This window comes from Camelus bactrianus, chromosome 19 (genome assembly GCF_048773025.1).
Source record: "Camelus bactrianus isolate YW-2024 breed Bactrian camel chromosome 19, ASM4877302v1, whole genome shotgun sequence".
Lineage (NCBI taxonomy): Eukaryota > Metazoa > Chordata > Mammalia > Artiodactyla > Camelidae > Camelus > Camelus bactrianus.
This window is the reverse complement of record NC_133557.1, coordinates 26,187,314-26,208,090: the sequence shown is the minus strand read 5'-3', so window position 1 is coordinate 26,208,090 and position 20,777 is coordinate 26,187,314. Positions and strand designations below refer to the sequence as shown.

General features: G+C 40.7%; 1 protein-coding gene across 7 annotated transcripts in view; it reads left to right on the top strand.

The window, feature by feature from the left end:
* The window catches only part of BCAS1 (brain enriched myelin associated protein 1), an 85,761-nt gene that overhangs the window by 23,488 nt on the left and 41,496 nt on the right, over positions 1-20,777 (top strand). For all 7 annotated transcript variants that reach the window (XR_012500674.1, XM_074347467.1, XM_074347472.1 and 4 more), the window contains 2 exons: positions 1,167-1,723; positions 19,507-19,653. Coding sequence is in view for 6 of the 7 variants with exons in the window: in XM_074347467.1 (XP_074203568.1) it covers positions 1,167-1,723; positions 19,507-19,653 (704 nt within the window). In the remaining variant the exon portion in view is untranslated. The remainder of the gene's footprint in view (positions 1-1,166; positions 1,724-19,506; positions 19,654-20,777) is intronic.

Below are 20,777 nucleotides of genomic sequence, written 5' to 3'. Positions count from 1 at the left end.
CCCTATCGCACTGCTTTATAAAAGGGACAGAGAAAAGGAGGCAGTTCAATCACCTCCATGCAGAGTCCAAAACAGAAACGGGGATTCTGGAAACAGCGCCCCTCCCTGGAGGAGGCAGAGCCTGCTTTCCCACGCACAGTCTTGCACAGCTGACCCTACCCCTCTGCCTTCCCGCAGCCCGAGATCTAATCTGCCTTCCTGTGTAGACATCTGCTCTTCCAGCCTTCAAAATGGAAACTTTCTGGTATTCCTTTTTAAAATCTTCCAGTGTTCTCAATATGTAACATAGGTCTATGGTAAGACAGAGCATGAACTTTGGAGTCAGATTTCTGCCCATAACTAGACTGTTTGCTGGGAAGCCATGGGAAGGTATATCAACCTCTCTGGCTGTCCGTTTTCTCACTCACGAATAATGATAATAACTAACGTTCGTGACATTTAATGAGCACTTACTATAGTCTAGGCATTGTTCGGTGTGCTTTGAGAATATTTAAGAATATTAAGTCATGGAATCTTCATAACAAAATTATGGGATAGGTTCTATTTGCTTCATTTTACCAGAAAATTGAGGCACAGCAAAGTTAAGTAACTCAGATTCAAAAAGATAATCTTGCTCAGTGGTTCTCAAGAGTGAATGAGCTTTGCCCCCAGGAGACATTTGGCGACATCCAGAGATATTTCTGGTTGTCACACTAGGGGGTGCTACTGGCATCTGGCGGGTAGAGGCCAAGGGCGCAGCTAAAGGGCCCACAACGCACAGGAATGAACCGGCCCGGCCTGTCAGTAACCCCGAGGCTGGAAAACCTTATTCTCCTAACCCGGCAACTGCAGCCCTGCCCCCCAGCTTTCATCATGATAATTTGCTTCTCACAGGATGGCGGTGGAGATAAAAGAAGATGGTGACTGTGTCCCTAGGTCTAGTATAGCACCTGCTGTGTGCTTTCCAGTAACTCGGCTTTCCTCCTCACTGACCTCCCTTCTCTCTCCCGAGAACAGGGCCAGAAGCCACTCGGTGACTGACTTCTGCTCTGCAGAGGCCCGGGACCCGAGGACAGCAGAACCCCAGTCTGCACCACCGCCTCTGTGTATGAGACGTTCGGAGTCCATCAGCCATGCTTGAATTTCCTCGCTGGTTGAATGACCGCTGTTTATGTTTGTGTTTACAGTCGATTTGGGAGCAAGTGTCCGGGAGGATCATGCAGCCACTGCTTCCCCCACCACAACGGAGATAAGCACTGCTGCGGATGCCAGCGGGAAGAGTCTCGGGAAGGAGGCCAAACCCCAGGCACCAGCTGCTAGATCTCGTTTTTTCTTGACGCTCTCTCGGCCTGTACCAGGACGTGCCGGAGACCAAGCCACGGATTCATCCACTGGGTCAGTGAAGCTTGATGTCAGCTCCAGTCAAGCCCCGAGGAACAAAGACCTGAGTGAGCCCGGCGCGCTTCCGGGCGCAGCTGCACCGGGGCGCGACCCAGATAAAACCCCCGGGCCGACCCCGGCCGCTCAGCTCGGCCTCTCTGCCACTTGGGGACCTGAGTCAGGGGGAGCAGCCCCCTCCAAGCCGAAGGACCCCAGCTTCTTTGACAAACTCTTCAAACTGGACAAGGAACGGGAACAGACGCCAGTCGACAGCCAGCAGGAAGCCAAGTGCGCGCAGCATCAGGACCAGGCGCGCGAAACTCCTGGATCATCGACGCAGTCGAGCGATGTCCCTGCAGAGGGGGTAAGTGCTGACAGGGACGATCCATTTTGCTCTTAACGCCAGCTCAGGGGGCCTCGTGGGGGAACACTGTTGCACACGTGTGGCTCTCTAGTCACCAGGGGGTCCCGACAGGGTCTCAAGCCATGGATCCCTCTAGAACAAACAGCACATTGTAGCGCGGTGCCTGCCCATGTTTCCGTGGGCAGAAACATCTGCTGGAGGAACAGTAACAGCTGTGGCATCTGTTTAGTGTAAAAGAAGAGAGGAGGGGAGTTACACACAGATGAATTCATCCTTCCATTCATCAAAGGCAGAGGTGGACAGTTTGCGTTTATGATCAATGGAGTCTGGAGGGAAAGGCATTAGTAAAAACGGTTCCTCAAAGACTTAAATACCTGTCCCCGTCTCAGTAGCCTGCTTCCCGGATAGGATGTTTATAGGCTTGTATTGGAATGCATTTCATTTCTTACTTTTAATAGCTTGGATTGATCTTCAACTGTCTTTTTCACTAAAGTGTGCGCTGAAATCAACAGGTTTTACGGCTCTGGGAAGAAGACTCTTTTGTGTACTAATTATTTTCCAACGAGCTGGAGTAATCCTTTGTAAAAACTGGATTTTCTTTTTTTTTTAAGGAGGCATCTGAACTGGTTGCTTTCTTTCCTGAACAAAGAAAGGCAAGTTCTTTTGATCTTAAAAAGAGCATTTGCTCTTAACCTTGAGAGTTTGTGTTTGGGGTGGTTGAAAAGAACTCCTTAAATGAAGAAGGGAGTACAAGTAGATACATTGTACTTTAAGGCACTTCTTTCTTTAGTTGATGGTCTTTTAAACAACAGTATTTTTCAGAACTTGGGAATAAAAGTGCCTCTAGTTGAGGTTAGACCCGGGGAAAAGTTAGATGGTCTGTTTTTTATTACATGGTGGTGTATCGTGGGTGTCCATATATTTGTCTTAATGACAACTAGCTTCCCTGCCAGGTTGCTAATAATAACACTGGCTGTCATTTATTTCGCATTTACAATGTGCCAGGCTCTGTTCTAAGCACTGTCCACATACTATTTTCCTTCAGGAAAATGACTGTCACATTAATCTGTGGTTTAATTTTTTTGCCTTTTTTTTTTCCCTGCCTTTAACGGAAGCAGTGGGGATTGAACCCAGGGTCTCCGGCGTCCCAAGCACGCGCTGTACCACTGAGCCACCACCAATCTATGGTTTTAATTCATCCAGGGTGGTATCAAGAATTACACTGTAAATATTAGACACCAGCTGAAAACTCTGGACAGTTAGAATTGGGGAAAAGATAAGGCTGATGTGTTTAGGCTCATGCCATCAGCATCCTTGTTGTTACTGTAAACTTTTTCTCCAAGAGCTGATTTTTAAATTTTCTTTCAAAAGTTAAAAAAAAAGAAAAAATGCCCTTTCAATGCCCCCTTCTCCAAAGGCACCAACCAGTTCAGAAGCCAACTGAATAGCTTTCTGTATAATTCAAAGTGAGTCTTCAAATGTATTCAGGCATCAAATCTTCACTGAGTGTGACACTGCCCTGCACCGGCGAGGCAAGGCCACCATGGTGGACAGGACAGGGTCCCTATCCTCAGGGAGTTTGTGGTCCAGCCAGAGAAGAGATACCAAAAATTCACGGTTATGATGCAAGGGCTCTGCTGGGGAGGATGAGGAGAAAGCCTCGCTGGCCCAGGGAACCTCCCATCAAATGTATAAACCTGGAGCCCGAAAGGTCCGTATCCTGGGGACAACAGACTGATCCTCAACACTCATGAGTATCTGAGAAACTCTTTACCACTTCACTTTGCGTGGGGACACTCTTGTTGCATCCTCATTGTTGGTCACGAGCTCCTGAAGTCATCTGAAGGTTCTGAGTTTTTGAATGTCACATGTTTCATCTACGTGGGCACCTAAAGCCAGCCCACTGCCTGAATTTAGAAAAACTGAGCTATTTATAGGAAGAGAGTGAAGAACTGAGCTTTACCCATCTCTGAACTGGTATCTCGTGACGCATCCAAATCCCTGTTCTGTTTAAGTAAACCAGTTCAGCATCTGATAACCGACCCTTGAACGTATAACCATATAAAACCTTAATGCAGTCAATCTATTCCTATTCTAAGACAAGTGCACCAGAGTTTTACAATTGTGCTTTATCAACTCAGCTTTTTTATTTTTTCATTGAAGGCTCTTAGGGACCACACCTCAGCTGGAATGGAGTAAGTTCCAAAATGAGATTTGATTCAGAGTTTGAGGTGTGTGTTGGGAACATGGCAGGTACATAGTATAACCAAGCCGTTGGGTGATAATTTTGAAGTTATAGTAACTCTCAGAAGATCTAAAAATTGTAGCTTATCTTCCTTTTGGAATAAGTGAATTCGTTTCCTTAGATTCACACATGAAATTTGCATCTGTGTTTGTTACATGACAGATTTCCATTTGTTGTTGATACAATATCTTTGGAATTTGAAATATGGATGACAACTTTGAACTCTATGCTTATAAGAAGTGGAAAAGTTATGAAATAGCCACTCATTTCTCCTTCAGTCTGTGAACCTGTGGATATTCAAATACATGTATCTGCAAAGATTTTTAAAAACAACAACAACAAAATAGCCTTCTGTTTGTTAAGATTTCTGATCTGATCCCTGGCTGTACAGTCTGTATTTGTGGGGGGCGGAAATCAGTCATTCTGGAAGTGTAATGAGAGAACCCAGCTCTCAGAAAGTAACAGGAATGAAACTTCTCAATCAATGGCTTTCTTGGTCGGAGCGCTGCATTGTGCATGCATGGCCTCAATGTATTGATTCAGAATCCTTAGGGTAAAATGATGCCTTGGGCTCAGCCATGTTGGCCGTCCCTGCCCTCCCACCCACGCACGCAAACCCTTCCCCCCGGTTCCCCTGCGTGTTCCTTGCTGGATTGGAATTCCAACCACAAACCCACAGAGCTGTGAATTGGGAGAAGGATGCCACCATTGCATTCTGGGGGAAACACACAAATCTTCTGTGTCTTCAGAACGACAATCTTATTTTTGTGCCTCATAAAACTACATTCAGAACATAGGCATAATTAAAACAAGGCCAGAATTCATGAACAAGTGAAGCATTTACTGCATGGGCCAAAGAAAAGATAAATTATATGCCTGAAAGGTTTCACTGAGCTGTGATTCACTCAAAGCAACGTGCTGGCAGGGGTGGGGTTTTCTCTTTAATTTTTCTCTCCCCTTCAACAACTGAACCAGAACTGTAAGATATGCATTTAAGAGATTCATTCGCCCCCACCCCTGCAAATTGATCACATAATGAAAATTGGAGCTTTATTGGTTTAAAAAAACCACACGAAATTTCTGTTGTCACTGGTAATTCCAGAAGCGTCTTTGTGTTAGGGGCAGGGGGAGGTGCTTAAAGTGTTGCCAAGCATGGATTCAGGAGATTTAAACAAGAATATTCATTTTCTTTAAAAGTTTAATTAAATTCTGCAATTGTTATTTAAATAACTTTGTGCAGGGCATTTAAAGACTAAATGGTCCTAATTCTTCAAAGATCATATGATCTAGTAAGAGACACATGTTTTAGGGAGGTTGTGGTAAGTGCATTAATCCTCAAATTCATTCAGGCTCCAGATATTAAGAGAAACAGGGATTTTCTCTCCTTTTCCCTCTTGCACACACTCCATCCAGGCTTTTTGTCTTCCATACAAACTGCTCTTGTCAAAGTTGCCATGATGTGGCACCTTCCCGCCACCCTTCGCCTCAGCTGCCAAACTGGATACCTTTCCACCTTTATGCGGCTTGCCAGTCAAGGCTGACACAGCCCTGCACGTCTTCCTTCCTGAAACATCGTCCTCACTTGGTTTCCGGGTGCTCCCCGCTTCCTGGCTGCTCTTCCTCAGTCTCTTCTGCTGAGTCTTATCCTCTAGACGCTGGTCTCCCCCAGAGTCCAGTTCTTGGGTGTCTTCTTCTTTAACTACACTGACTCCCTTGGCGCTCTCCCAGCCCCAGGGGTTTACATAGAGCTCTCTGCTGACAAGTCCCAACCTGATGCCTGTAGCCCAGATCTGCCCCTGAAGCCCAGACTTCAGGATCTAGCTGCCGCTTCTCCACGTCTGCTTGGATCTCCACATCTCCATGTGAGTGTTCCCTGAGCGGCTCAACCGCGATATGTCCACCACCGAACTCTTCATTCACGTCCAGTGACAACGAAATACCTACTTGTTTAATCCACAGGCTTTTCTCGTCTTGGTTCAGGGCAACTCCGTCCTACCACTGCTCTTTAGTGGTAGAATTGCAATCAAAGACCCAAGGTCCCAAGAGTCCTTTTCTATGTGGTATAAAGTAGTGAATTAAAACATAAACCTGGCAGTCAGGTCGCCGAGGTTTCAACTCTGCCTCTGTCACCTACTGGCTGTGTGACCTTGGGCAAGTTACTTAACCTCTCTGAGTCTCCGTTTCTTTGTCCTTAAAATGGAGATGATAATAGTATCAAGCACATTTTCATGTTTATTTACACTTGTGAAAGTTAAGTGAGATAAGTCATGTAAAGTAATTAACACAGAGATATTGCATCTTGAGAAAAATAAGATGTAACAATTATCAGCAGAATGGCTTTCTCCCTATTACTCCACATTTTATTCTTTTTACCTTTCCCTTCTATAACCCTCAACTAGAACTTGCAGAGACAGCACAATAGAATCTAATTTGAATACTATGTAACCAAAGGCATTAAGTCCTAATTTGGGTTTAAGAAAAAAAGTGCAGGAGTTGTGAAATTGTTTTAGAAACAATATAAATTAAAATGCCGGTGCCCACAAGCCCCAGTTTCTTAGTCTGACATTCAAGGATCTCTACAAACTTTCCGATGTCTGTGTTTCTAACTGTATTTTCCCCTATTCCTTTAAATTTGCCCAGTCAGAAGGGCCAACACATGACCTATTTAGGTGCTGTCTGCTTCAAAGTATTTTCTCTGCCTGTAGCTCTTTCTGTCTCTGTTGCTCAAAAATTTACTTCACATTCAAGTGCCAAGTTCCCCGTGAAGCTGACCAGATGTCCCCTCTCCTGAGGGGTTTCTCATGACATGAATCCCTGCAGTATTTTATTTCTTGTATCCTATCCTATATGTTAAATGAAATTCTGTGATAAAACCACTTTGAAGGAATCATCGCATGGAAACATCAGAGCTTAGAAGGGCATTTTTATATCTTTGCCATTTTACAGATGAAAAAGTCAAAGCTTTAGAGAAACTAAGTCACTCACTCCAGATTACACAGCTCAGAAAGAATTGTCTGTCTCCAACGCCCATGCTTTCCATGCTTAATATTATGTTTTTACTAATTATTTGAAACTGCAGTGAGGTTGCAACGATGCCAAATTGAGTAATGTTAATGTGAAGAACTGCTATGCAAAAATGTTAGTATGTGCAAAACGGGGAATATCAAGTGAATCTCAAATCAAAGAGGAAAAAAAGAAAAGAATCACTTAATTCCAACATTAGAAAGTCAAGCGAATTATAAGCCATGGTTTTTTAAAATTTCATTTTGTTGACTTCCAGCCGCAGGCCATGGTATTTCAACAGGTAAAGAGAACCATCCACCCAAAGACTGTGTCAGTGCAGAGGAAAAACCCATCTTAAATTATTCAAGTTAGGGAGTAAGCAAGGTTTTCAGCTTTAACACTATAATTTTTAGGAACTTTATAAATTAGCACTAAGAAACATTTGATATAAAACGTTGGCAGTGGCGGAGGTAACGTGCAAATGTTAGGAGCCTGAGTGACACAAGAATTAACTCAGACTCGACCACTTACTAGCCTTGTGGGAGAGGCAAATAATAGTTGCCCCAGTTTTGAATAATTCGCTCTTCCTGGGCTGTGTAGGAAGCATTCTGCATACCTTATCTGCTTTGATTCTTATAACAACCCGACAGGGTAGACATTTTTATTGCCATTTAACAGATGGTGAAACCAGAGCTCAGAGAAGTTAAGTTACTTGCTCAGGGCCACACAGCTGCACTAGTGGCAGAACTGGAATCAAGATCCATCACACTCAGTCATTTCAAAACCTTGTGTTTTTATCCACAAGGGGAAGCTCCTGCCTGCCCTGGGGCTACTACAAGGGGAGAGGAGGCACGGGCTGTCAGTGGTAATGATGCTAAATGAAACAGTCCATTTTCTAAATTGTCAGAAGCTTAGAAATAAAGACTATGAAACATCAAATGGCTTTCCAGCATGATGGAATTTGGGTAGTGTATCATCTAGGGTGCCTTTGGCTGCAAGTAAAAAACAACAACAAAACAAACAAACAAAAAAAATGCTCAATCAATATGTCTTAGTTAATGAGGAGAATGTACTATTTCTTGTACATAATAAGAACTCTAGAAGCAGGGGGGTTCAGTGTGGTGCGGCGTCTTTACAGCCCCCAGATGCGTCAGTCTCCACTGCCCTCCGTGAACTGATCGACTTGGTTCACGGGCTTGGTCCCTTGTGGTTTTTCTTTTGCTTTTCATTTTGTGTGTGTGTGTGTGGTCTAGTTGATGTACAACATTATGTAAGGTGTAGGTGTACAACATAGTGATTCACAATTTTTAAAGGTCATACTCCATGTACAGCTATTACATAATACTGACTTTGTGGTTTTAAGGAGGCTGCCATAGTTCCAAGCAGTGCATACAGATGGTCATTATGTCCCATGAAGTGAAAAAGGAGTTGCCTAAGATTCACCCATTGGTGAAACTGAGTCACGTGTCTGCCTGGAGGGTTTAGAAAGCTTCTACAATAGAAAGCAGGCTCTTCCAGCAAAGATGACTTGCCACAGATAGAAACCAGACATATTATTGTCTATCAGCTTTATGTTAGGAAATCATTAAGTGGTTGGAGCTAGAGGAGGCTGGTGTGGTATCCCCTTATGGTAATTTATTTAAATAGACTCGTCAAACTAGCTCTTTAACTTGACTGTGACCCACAGTGAGAAACAGATGTTACATCCTGGCCTGATACATGTGCACGTACACGAAACAAAGAATTCACAAAATAGTACGATTCTTAAGCACACAGGCTGGTGCTCTGTAATCTTTCTAGTCTGTTTTGTTTGATGGTTTTTAAATGCTGGTTGGGACCCATTAAATTATGTTCCGATTCACTAATAGTCACAATCTGAAGTTTGAAAAGCTCTTTTCTACCGTCATCGCCCTTTTCATGTCTGGAGACAGCGATCTTGAGGGATGTGACTGTTTCTTATGCAACTGGCTGTTCCCAGTGCACACTGCCCGGCACACCTTGGCATGCAGTAATGTTTGTTAGATGAATCTTCCAAGAATACTAATGGTACACATCATGTTACGATTTTTCAGAGAACGTTAGAATATATTATTGCAATCTCGTGATCAGCTCTGCCTAACACAACTTTAAATAAACAATGATTTCAAAACCTATGTATGTTCTAGATGCTTCCACTTAGATAAACTATGCAGAATCATATATCTCTACCACTTATTTGGTATTTTTAACTCAGTCTTTAGTATATTCTGGTGTTACTCATCATGGTTGAATATCAAGTGAATTGTGTTCTGCAGTGAATTTGCAAAATAGATTTTTGAGTTTACTTTCCCTTTGGTGTTATTCAGTCTGATTCTCTCCTTCCAAGGTTATAATAACAGCCCTAATTTATGGAGCACTGACTAACTCACAGAGAGGTGAAGTAACTCTCATACAATCATGTGGCTAGAAAGAAGCAGAACTGGAATTCATCACCAGCAACTTAGCCACTGTGCCTATAAATTCAAAAGAGGGAGCACTTAAAATCTTTTGAAACATCTTATATCTTTTTTAAATTTCTGAAGCTCATATGTCGCAAACTAATGTTTTGTGGACTCATCTGTCCAATAAGATCAGCCTAGAATTAGGGCCCCATCATCAAAGAGTTTTTGAAAATCGTACTTGCTTTATACTCCTTCCTGAAGATTCACAATGGATGTCAGCCTGCTAAAGGCTCTGAGAAGTCCTGCAGCAAGCACACCAGCTTGACTTTGTTTAACTGAGTGTTTCTCAGACTTAATTATCCATAGAACTATTAGCCGTCTAACCAGTTGGGTGTATCTTCCAAGGAATAGTTCTTCTAGGAAATGCTGAGTTAGACATGTAGACCAAAGTTGGAAAACGACTTCTTGTAGGATGCATCAAGCCACAGATTGGTTTTATATGACCCACCCAGTGTTTTAAATAATATTTTAATTAATTGATAACATTTTGAAATTGACAAAGTTGACAGTATTTTCAAATTATGAGATTTAAATAGAATTCCGTATTCCAGACATTTCTGAAAAGTGAGAAGTTTCATCCTATGTCCCCAGGTGGGGTGGGAGTTGTGACTGCCCCTCGAGATGGGGCATTCTCTCTCCAGTTCATCCAAGTCCCCACCCCTCCCTATTATTCCCAACAGTTGCCAACATGTGAGTTGTCCTTCATTATAACACTTGTCTTGTTATTTTCTGGTGGTAGAGTTGAGAGTAAAATAAAATATTGTCATCAGAGACCGCTTTTCATCCTTCATAGCACATAAGGCAGTTTGAAGCAATTTAGGTGACCATCTGGTTAATAAACTGTAAATCCAGCCTGAGAGTCAATTTGTCGGCTGGTGTTAAACAATAAGTAAGAGGCACCAATATTTTTCGTTTATTCATTCAACAAACATCTGAGTGCTTTTTTTTGTGCCAGAATGATTTCAGGATGGATAGAACCATGTACCAGTGGAGGGACCAATAATAAACAAGGAAATAAATAAATGAACAGTTCCAGTGTATTAAAAGGGCTGCATATGAAATACACAGAATTTAGAGAGAAGGCTGATCATTAGAATAGGGGAGTGGGCAGAATAAGGAAGGAGTCTGATTTAATCTAAAAACTCAGGAAAAGGGGTGTGACTTTCCTTTCTTCTTTTTCTACATTAGTCCAAACATTTCTTAGAAAATCTGCAGCCTAATTTTGGCAGTATTCAAAACAGTTTTCTCACTAATAGGAAGTGTTTGTTAAACAGATGAGAAACTTGTTCTAGGCTGTGGGTTATTTGCTTTTGTATTTTGAAGTGGTTTTTTTTATATAATGTTGGATATTTTTCCTCTAATAAATGTAAAATGTCATTGTCAGTCTGGAGGTTTACATGCTGGAACTGATCATAGACCAGAAGAATCCACCACAGATCCTTTTTTGCTGATGGGACCTGGGAATCACTCTCCACCCTCTCTCTGCCCACAACAAATGGATTTTTCTGTTTTCCATCATCCATAGTGGACTTTACGTAAGAGAGTGCTAACTCATGTGTCCTTAGCAATACCCCAGAGTAATTACTGCTGCCAAAAAAAAAAAAAAAAAAAGAAGCAGCGAGAAAAGAACATTTTATTGCTTAATTCTCTACCCACATTTCACTTGCCATTGGAAATCAAGTCGACAAATTCACTCACCCCGCAAGCAGAGGAGTTGCTGAGAGAGAAAATGGAAAACCGTTATTTATAGGAAGAAAATGTGAATTGCTTTTTCTGATAGATTTCTTTGCACTCTTCACCTGTGACTACAATGAACAACTGGTTTATTTAATCTTAAAAATATAACATCTCTGCATCGATCAATATCATAGATTCATGAGGCTCTACCATGTAAAGCTGCTGTATTAGACTTCTGCTACCTAAGTGTAGGATGAGTTTTTAATACCCTGAGGTTATGTCTATTGACTGTTAAAACAGGTGGTGAGCTTATGATCTGTAAACAAGAATCAAGAGCATCACACTGGACAGCTGGTCCAGCCTCGCTTCATTCCATTAGAAGCAGCTAAAATGGACACTGTTGCCTTTCTCCTCCCCAAAAGAGGAGGAGACACAGAAAAACAAACTTTGGGGTTTGGGGGCGGGAGGCGGAGGGAAGGAGTAGGGATAAATTGGGAATTTGGGACTGGCAGATGGAAACTACTATGTACGGATAAACAACAAAGGTCCTACTGTATGGCACAGGGAACTATATTCAATGGCTGGTGGTAACCTGTAATGAAAAAGAATATAAAAAAGAATGTGTATCTCTCTCTCTCTCTCTCTGAATCACTATGCTATACACCAGAAACTAATACAACATTGTAAATCAACTATACTTCAGTTTTAAAAAATGAGAGAAAAAAGGGGGAAGGGTATAGCTCAGTGGTAGAGTGCGTACCCAGCATGCATGAGGTTGTGGGTTCAATCCCCAGTACCTCCATTAAAATGAATAAACAAACCTAATTACCTTCCCCCCCCCCACCAAAGTTTAAAAAAATAACATTAAATAAATAAATAATGAGAGAAAAAATTTATAAAATTTTTTAAGTTAAAAAACGAGGTGGGAAAATTGGGTGAGTGGAGCATTTTTAGATCTGTGTCATGCAGATTCCCCCTCTTAGAAAACATGCCCAAAGACAATGAAAAGCTAGATTTCATGTTTCAGTATTTTAGGTTACTTTTATTGCCCTCTGAAGCGTCTGATAAGATCTTACTCAGTTGCCTGGATCACTAGGAAGTTTCTCTCAGCCGTGGCACTTAAGTGGTTCACAACTTTAAAGTCTTAAGAAATTTGAATGAGCACTTTGACAGCTAGGAATTTATTGAGATAATGGGCAATATTTTACCCACAAGGGTATTTTTTTTTTTCAAGTCCTGCATTGTCTGTAAGAGAAAAGTTAGGAAGATCTGAAGACCTATTTGGAGGGCTTTTGTACTGATTCAGGAACCCCTCACACAGGGCATCATAAACAAGGACGGCATAGAAATAGAATGATTGACATGTGAGGACGGTCATAATAGCATATAATGTTAAATTAAAAAGTGGGTTTCAAAATAGTATATACAGAAAGATCCCTTTTGGGTAAAAATCATGTTTTCCTTGCCTGCCCACTGGTATTCATCCTTCCACCCAAAGAGGGGTGTGGAAGGGAAAATTGCAAATTTTTAGTAGTAGTTATTTCCTGTAATGGGATAATGGTTGCGTTTTATATTTTTACCCTTTGCTCATCTAGATTTTCTCTTTTTTTTTTTATAAATGGAGCAAGAACAGGGTGCTTCCGGGCTGTAAGGAAAGTACTGCAACCGAGGTCGTTCCTGGTCCCTCCGCTAGATGGCGCTGTGAAGCTTGAGCATCCTGAGTTGCGTTAGAAACTCCAGTAGTAACAAGAGGTTTAATAAGAGGTTATTTTCACTTAAAATAATTCTGGAACTGTGCAGTCCAGAGCTTGCGTGGCAGTTCCTTGTTCCGAAATAACACTGACTTTTAACACGTGTTGCTAATGTGTATTTTGGAAGGAGAAGTTTCCTCGTGGATGGGCAGTTTTCGAAGTCCTTTCATTATTGGCATTTCTCACAGTTGTGCTACTTGAGTTCTTTCCCTCTTCTTGGCAGGAGCTTAAAAGATGTGAGTGCATTTTTATCCGTTGATGTGAATTGAGCAGAAATAGTGGGAAAAGTAAAAATACAAAATTGGCTATGGAGATAGAGCCTCCTTCAGTGGTTTTCAGCTTTGTAGCAAAACAAAGTTAAAAAAAAATTTTTTTTCAGACTGCTTCAGAAATGTTGACATTCCACAAACCATTTTTAGTAGACTTGGATCTTGAAGTTCCTTCCTGCTTGATTAATTAATTTGCTTTCCCTTCTAGGAAAACGGGAGGATAAATTTACCTTTAAGAATTCACCAAATCTGATTTTTCATGCTAAATCTAACAATGGGTGGATGCAGGTGACTGTGCTTTTAGCAAAAAAGTAAAGACTTAACATTTGTCTGGAGACCACTGTTGCTGAGTAAATGATGTCCTTTGTGCTGCTGGGGCAACCGAGTGGGAGAGGAAGCATAGCTTTCCCTTTTATCCCGGACAGCATGTGGCTCGAATTTCTAACAGATGGGAAAGAGTGGAGTCATGGGTTTCTGTACTGGTCAACGTTTCTGAGACAGATTTTCCTGTGTTAAACCTCACGTTAGGCACTGATTGTTGGTACAGATACTCAAAATGAAACCAGTGATGCACAGCCGATGGGGAATCTAGATGGGGCAGACATTCATCACAAGTCGTTCCAGACAAGGCTTCTCTTTAGCCTGGGTCATCCTGCCTTCACGTATATTTTCACCTAGATGTTGCAGATAGACCTTGCTTAAAGGAGGATGAAATCCAAATGCAATTTACACTTGAAGGAAGGTGCCAGAAGTTGCATGTGGGCTTGATTATAGACAATCAACTTAAAAGACGGCACAATTTTTCACCATGACAAATTGTGATCACTTAACTGGTGTTCCTGTCTGTTTGCCCTTTGAAGCCAACAGAAAGGGGAAAAAATATATGGGCTTCTTCCGCACAGATGAGAAATAAGCTGATACCACGGACACCTGTTTGCTTAAAGACAAGTTTCCAGATATTTCCTGGGAAATGTCTGTGTTTCTGTCTAAAATTTTTGTTTGCTGAGAACGATCTGGGGGCCTGAGGAGAATAACAAAGAAGTATTTGTAGTTAAGGAGGAATAAGCCACTATTTAATGCACAGGCCACAAACTAGTGGCCCCGCACTGAATCAGCTTCCCAACTGTATTGAGTTTGGCTCTCTGGATGTTTTTGAACATTTGGAATTAGTCACCCACATTTTGTGTTAATTTTAACTTTAATAGGTAATACATTCACATGGCTCAAAGTAAGAAATTAGAAAAAAGGTATTATTGTCTATCAGTGCCACCTCCAACAGATAACTACTGTTTGTATTTTTTTCCTTATTTTTATTTCTTCATTTATTTATTGGAGGTACTGGGGATTGAACCCAGGACCTTGTGCATGCTAAGCGTGCACTCTACCACTGAGCTGTACCCCCACGCCACTGTTCATATTTTTAAATGAATCTTTTTAAGGTTTCTTTGAGCGTATACAAGCAAAAGACAAGCGTAGATTCGCATTCCTCTTTTTAAGCAAATGGTAATATAATATACATTCTGTTCTATACTATGAAGTTTTTTTCAGTTAACACCACTTTCTATATCTGTACAGCTTCCTCATTTGTAATACTTGCATGGTTTTCCATTGAATGGATGTACCATGATTTATTTAACCAGGACCCTATTAACGACATTGGGATGGTTTCCAAACATTTGCTATGACCTCATCGCAATGAATAAGCTAGTATATTTGTTATTCCACACTGATGTGAATTGAGATTTAAGATCAACTCTTAGAGAAGTGGAATTGCTGGGTGAAAGAATATTTTCTTTTTAAAATTTTAGTTGACGATGCCAAAATTTCCGCCCTCCATCAGGACGGAAGTCATTGACACTTCAGTCAGTAACGTATAAGGGTGAATGCTTCTCATCCCAGCCTCCCTCCCAAATGGTTTCCAACATTTGGTTTTTTCAACTTTCAATCTTTCATGCCTTCTGGATTTTGAGTCAAAATTACAAAAGCCTTCTCAATCCAAAATTATAAAAGTTTTTTTTTTCCCATGTGTTCTTCTAGTACTTTTATCCATTTAGATTTTATCCTGGTATGGGATTTCAACACTAAAGTAATTTTTTTTCAGATGGCCACCCAGTCATCCTTACATCTGTATTAAAAAGTCCTCCTTCATTCCAGTAGGTTTGAGGTGTCATCTTTATCTTACACTGAATTCTCACACGTCTTTGGTTAAAATGTGTTATATGTGGATGATGATAAAAGTTGGGGGAAATAAGTAGCAGGGAAGAGGAAAGGAGCCAAGGAAAATTAAAATAGGAAAGCTCTTGATGGGAAGATATCTGAATAAACACCTAAAGGGAAGGAGATGGCCGAGGCCATGCAGCATGGTGCTTAAAGGCCTTTCGCCTCTGAAATTATTGGGGCCAAATCCGAGTTTCACTCTCTGACCAAAGGCAAGTTATTTATTTTTTTATGCATCAATTTATTCATCAGTGAAAATGGAATGACAAATAGTCCACACTTCACAGGATCATTATAAGAATTAAATGAGATCTTTTTAAGGAGTTTAGCCTTGGCCTGACATCTAGAGTCTGGTCATTTTTATCTTTACTGGGGACATTTTTCTTCTCGTTATACATCCCTCAAAGAATCCATGGCTGCAGAATATTCTGTCACATGGTCCTAGGTAAACTTCATATGTTCATACCCCATGCTGCTTTATTTACCTGTTCCAAAATTGTGAAGACTTTTTTTTTTCCTACTTTGGATCTTTTTTTTCATTTTCATATTCTTTTTCATTAAAGGTTATTACAAGATATTGAGCATAGTTCCCTGTGCTATACAGAAGAAACTTTTTTTAAGATCTATTTTTGTATATAGTGGCTAACATTTGTAAATCTCAAACTCCCAAATTTATCCCTTCCCATGTCCTTTCCCCAGTAACTGTAAGATTGTTTACTATGTCTACGAGTGTGTTTCTGTTTTGTAGACGAGTTCATAGTGTCTTTTTTGTCTTTTGTTTTTAAGATTCCACAGATGAGTGCTATCATATGGTATTTTTCTTTCTCTTTCTGGCTTACTTCACTTAGAATGACTATCCCTAGGTCCATCCATGTTGCTGCAAATGGCATTATTTTATTATTTGTCATAGCTGAGTAGTATTCCATTGCATAAATATACCACAGTTTTTTTTATCCAGTCATACGTCGATGGACATTTAGGTTCCTTCCACATCTTGGCTATTGTATACAGTGCTGCTGTGAGTGGAGACTTTTTAATTGTTCTTCATTCTTCCTTTTTCAGTACTACCCTGTAATACTTTCTATAAACTTTTAAATCTTGAAATTATTGTAGGTTCATATGCAGTTGTAAGAAGTAATACAAAGAAATTCCTTTATCCAGCATCCCCCAATGGTAACATCTTGCAAAACTACAATACAACATCACCACCAGGATGCGGACCTGGATATAATGCATAAGAGAACCTTTCCATCATGGCGACACCACCTCACGTTGCTCTTTGATAGGCACCTCCACTTTCCTCCCTCCTCCACCCCTTTCTTAACTTCTGACATCTCTTCTCCATTTTCGTAAGTAGATCATTTCAAGAATGTTATATGAATGGAGTCACACAATATATGTCTTTTTTGGACAGGCTTTTTTCCTTCAGCATAATCCCCTGGAGTTCCACCCAGGTCATTGAGTCTATCAATAGATATTTTTCCTTCATTCCTTTTTATGGCTGAGTAGTATTCCATGCTGTGGATGTAACACATTTTGTTTAAATATTCAACCATTGAAAAACATTTGGCTGTTTCCAGTTTGGGGCTATTACAAACAAAGTTTTTATGAACATGAATGTATTGGGTTGTGAATATAAGTCTTCATTTCTGTAGAAAAAAAAAATCCAGGCGTGCAGTTGCTGGGTTAAATTATACTTGCATGTTTAGTTATTTAAGAAACTGCTAAACTTTTCCAGATTGGCTGTAGCACTTTATATTCCCATCAGCAGTGTGTGAGTGATCTGGTTTCTTTGCATCCTTGCCAGCATTTGAAATTGTCACTGTTTTTTACTTTCCCCATTCTGATAGGTGTGTGGTGGTATCTTGTTGTGGTTTTACTTTGCATTTCCCTGGTGGCTAATGAAACTAAACATCTTTTACATGCTTATTTGCCATCTGTATCTTCAGTGAGATGTCTCTTCATATCTTTGCCATTCTCTGATTGGATTGCTTGAGTTTTTTTTAACTGTTGAGTTTTGAGAGTTCTTTATATATTCTAGATTCTAGTCCTTTGTCAGATAAGTGGTTTTCAAATACTTTCTCCCCCTTTCTAGCTTTTTTTTCATCCTTTTTAAAAGGATCTTTCACAAAGCAAAAGCTTTCAATTTGGATGGGACCAATTTATCATTTTTTCCTTTTATGGATTATGCTTTTGATGTCAAGTTTAAAAACTCTTTGTCATCAATTCTAGAAATTTTCTCTTATTTTTTTCTTAAAGTTTTATACTTTACATTTGTATTTTAGTCGTTGATCATTTTGAGTTAATTTTTGTATAAGGCATAAGACTTAGACTGAAGTTCTTTTTTTTTTTTTCAATGTAAAATTATTCCAGCACTGTTTATTGCAAAGATGATCTTTCCTCTATTGAATTGCTTTCGCATCTTTGTCAAAAATCAGTTGGGCACATTTGTGTGGGTCTATTTCTGGGTTCTCCATTCTGTCCATTCAAATATGTGTCTGTGCCTCCACCCACCAATACCACACAGCCTTGCATACTATAGCTGTATAACAAGGCTTGAAATCAGGTAGGCTGGTTCCTCCCACTTTATTCTTTCTTTTCAAAATTGTTTCAGATATTCTAATTCCTTTGACCTTTAAATCTTAGAATAATCTCATCTATCTCTAAATATCCTGCTAGGATTTTGATAAGAATTGCACTAACCCTGTATATCAACTTAGGAGGATTGACATCTTTGTGGTGTGGAGTCTTCCAGTCCATGAACATTGTATGTCTCTCTTTATTTATATCGTTTATAATTTCTTTCTTCAGTATTGTAAAGTTTTCTGCATATAAGTCCTATACCTGTTTTGTATTTCATTTTTTGTGCAATTATAAGTGGTATTGTTTTTTCTATATTTATTGATATATAATTGAAATATAATATCATGTAAGTTTAAAGTGTACAACTTGATGATTTGATACGTGTATATATTGCAAAGATTACCACAGTAGGTTTAGTTAATAACTCCTTCGTCTCACATAATTTCTATTTCTTTCTTGTGGTGAAGACATTTAAGGTCTACTCTCCTAGAAACTTTCAAGCATCTAGTACAGTATTATTAACTATAGTCACCATGCTGTATATTAGATCCTCAGAACTTACTTAAAAGCTTGTTAAGACCATGGCTTTTCTCTGCTTTTGGTTTGTGAAGTTCCAGCCCTTTATGAGGCGTTTCACAAGAAGCTCTGCTCCATTTAGAGAGAGTACCAGGGCTGAGCGAAACCCTGCGGAATACTGGCGTTATTACTACCTTTTAAAATATTCACCAGAATGTGTTTATGTATTTTTATCTCCTTTCCCCAAAAGCCCCATTTTTAATGCAGACTCTTCTGGCCTGGTCCTTGGCTTTAAGGTAACCCATGTGCCACGTGAGTGTGCAGGGAGTGGTGGTATAGAAACTCAGAGAAGGGAACAGGTCCCGTGGCTGCTGGGACCCAGAAGGACTTCAGTGGAGGAAGTAAACTTGAGCCCAAGCCTGAAGAAAGGATGGGCTTATGGGCACCTGGCTTGGGCCAGGGTCACAGGAGTGGAGATGAAAAAAGGAGAGCGTTCAGAATGCATCCTACCCTCCTGAGTGAGCTAGAGGAGAAAACCAGTCCCTGAATCACACCCCTTGCACTCGTAAACTCTCACATCCTGAAAACGGAAATATTATTTTAAAACATCAGTACTTTTTTTTTTCGTTGATACAATTCATCACTGTGGGGATTGTGGGAAATCAGATAGAAGCATCTCTGAGGATAATACACAAATGATTAGACGAGAAGACCACAAAATATTGGCATCATACACAACCTCTTTGCAGAGCTGGGAGAAAAGAGTTTTTGTCTGGAATGCAACACGCACTGCTGTGTTTGTGAGCCTCTGGCTCCAAACAATGTCCCTCCAGCTAACAGCAAATGCTGAATATGTTAGAAAGAGGGGGAGGGAAAGGGAGAGGGATGCTCATAAGCTCCTGATTGTTCTACACGGCCGTGGGCAGAAGAAGTATGCCTGGAATTAGGCGGGAAGGGAGAAAGGGGCGCGAAGCAAAAATATTACTTTGGGAGTCCACACATTCAACAAGTCGCAACTGTGAAAACTCTGTCTTCCTCCTAGGACATAGCTGACGGCAGGAGGAGGGAAGGACAGGAAATCACAACTGTGAGTTGCTCTGTCCCTGGGGACCCTGAAGAACTGGAGACTGCAAAGGAAGACCCCCAGACAGAGAATAATAATTCCATCATGAGCTTCTTTAAAACCCTGGTAAGCAGTTTCCTTTCTCCATTCTGTTCCTTAAAATTCTATTTTATTCTATTGCTTGAAAGTTTTGTTAATTCTAAGAATGATGCGCACTTGAATGTCTTCGTTCTACATGGGGTGTCACCATGATGCAGCTGGGACACTGCAGAACAGGGACAAGATGTGCTTCGTAAGGGAGTTGGCTTTCAGTGAGGGAGTCTTTGGTGCTGGGAACTGCGGTATGAACAGCGGGTGCCCTAACTGTATGACATGAGCTGTGTTGTAATGGAGCGCTGCTGCCATTGGATGTCCTCCAGTTGTTGATCCTACAAATAATTGGAAAATAATTCCCTGAGATGAGGACCTATCCAAGCAGTTTTGCCACTCAAATGGCAAATCAAACTGTAGAAGTCTCTTCCTGTCCTGTTACACCTACAGCTCCCTTTTAATTGGGTGGAGGCGGGGACCCATGTCTTGCATTGCCTGCTCATCTGTGTGTCTTCAGAGCCCACGGCTTGGCACATGCCAGACACTCAATAAAGGGCTGAATGAGTGAATGCATAATTAAACAGATAGCTCGAAGTGTTTGGGCTATTTCCAAAGACCAAGACTGACTTCAAAAGGCAAGACAGGAAACATCAACAGAATGTGCCACCAACACCAAAGGCTTGTGCATTTGTTTGTTTTAGTGGTAGAATTGTTGGGAAGACTGTAGCTGGAAGGGTCTAGCTCAGTGGTGGGGCGCGTGCTTAGCATGCATGAGGGCCTGGATTCAATCCCCAGTCCCTCCATGAAAAAATGAATAAATAAACCTAAATAGCTCCCACACCAAAAAATGAAACCAAAATTTTAAAAAATAACCAAAAAGAAGAAAAAGATGGGGGAAAAAAAGGGTAAGTTTTAAAAAAAGGAAAAAATAAAGTCTGTGGCCCTCCAGGAGACAGTTTTGAGTGGGGCCAAGCTCTTGGTGGATGTGTAAGATCGGATGCATTTTGTTATAAAATATTAATTTTGTTAACTTATGTATACTTAGGGGTGACCCAGAAGCCCGAGAGTTTCTGCTAAACGAAAAGTACTCGTGATTACATTCCTTACCTGTAGCGTGGACTGGGCTACCCTAAAAAATTATGTATTTATGAAATAAAATC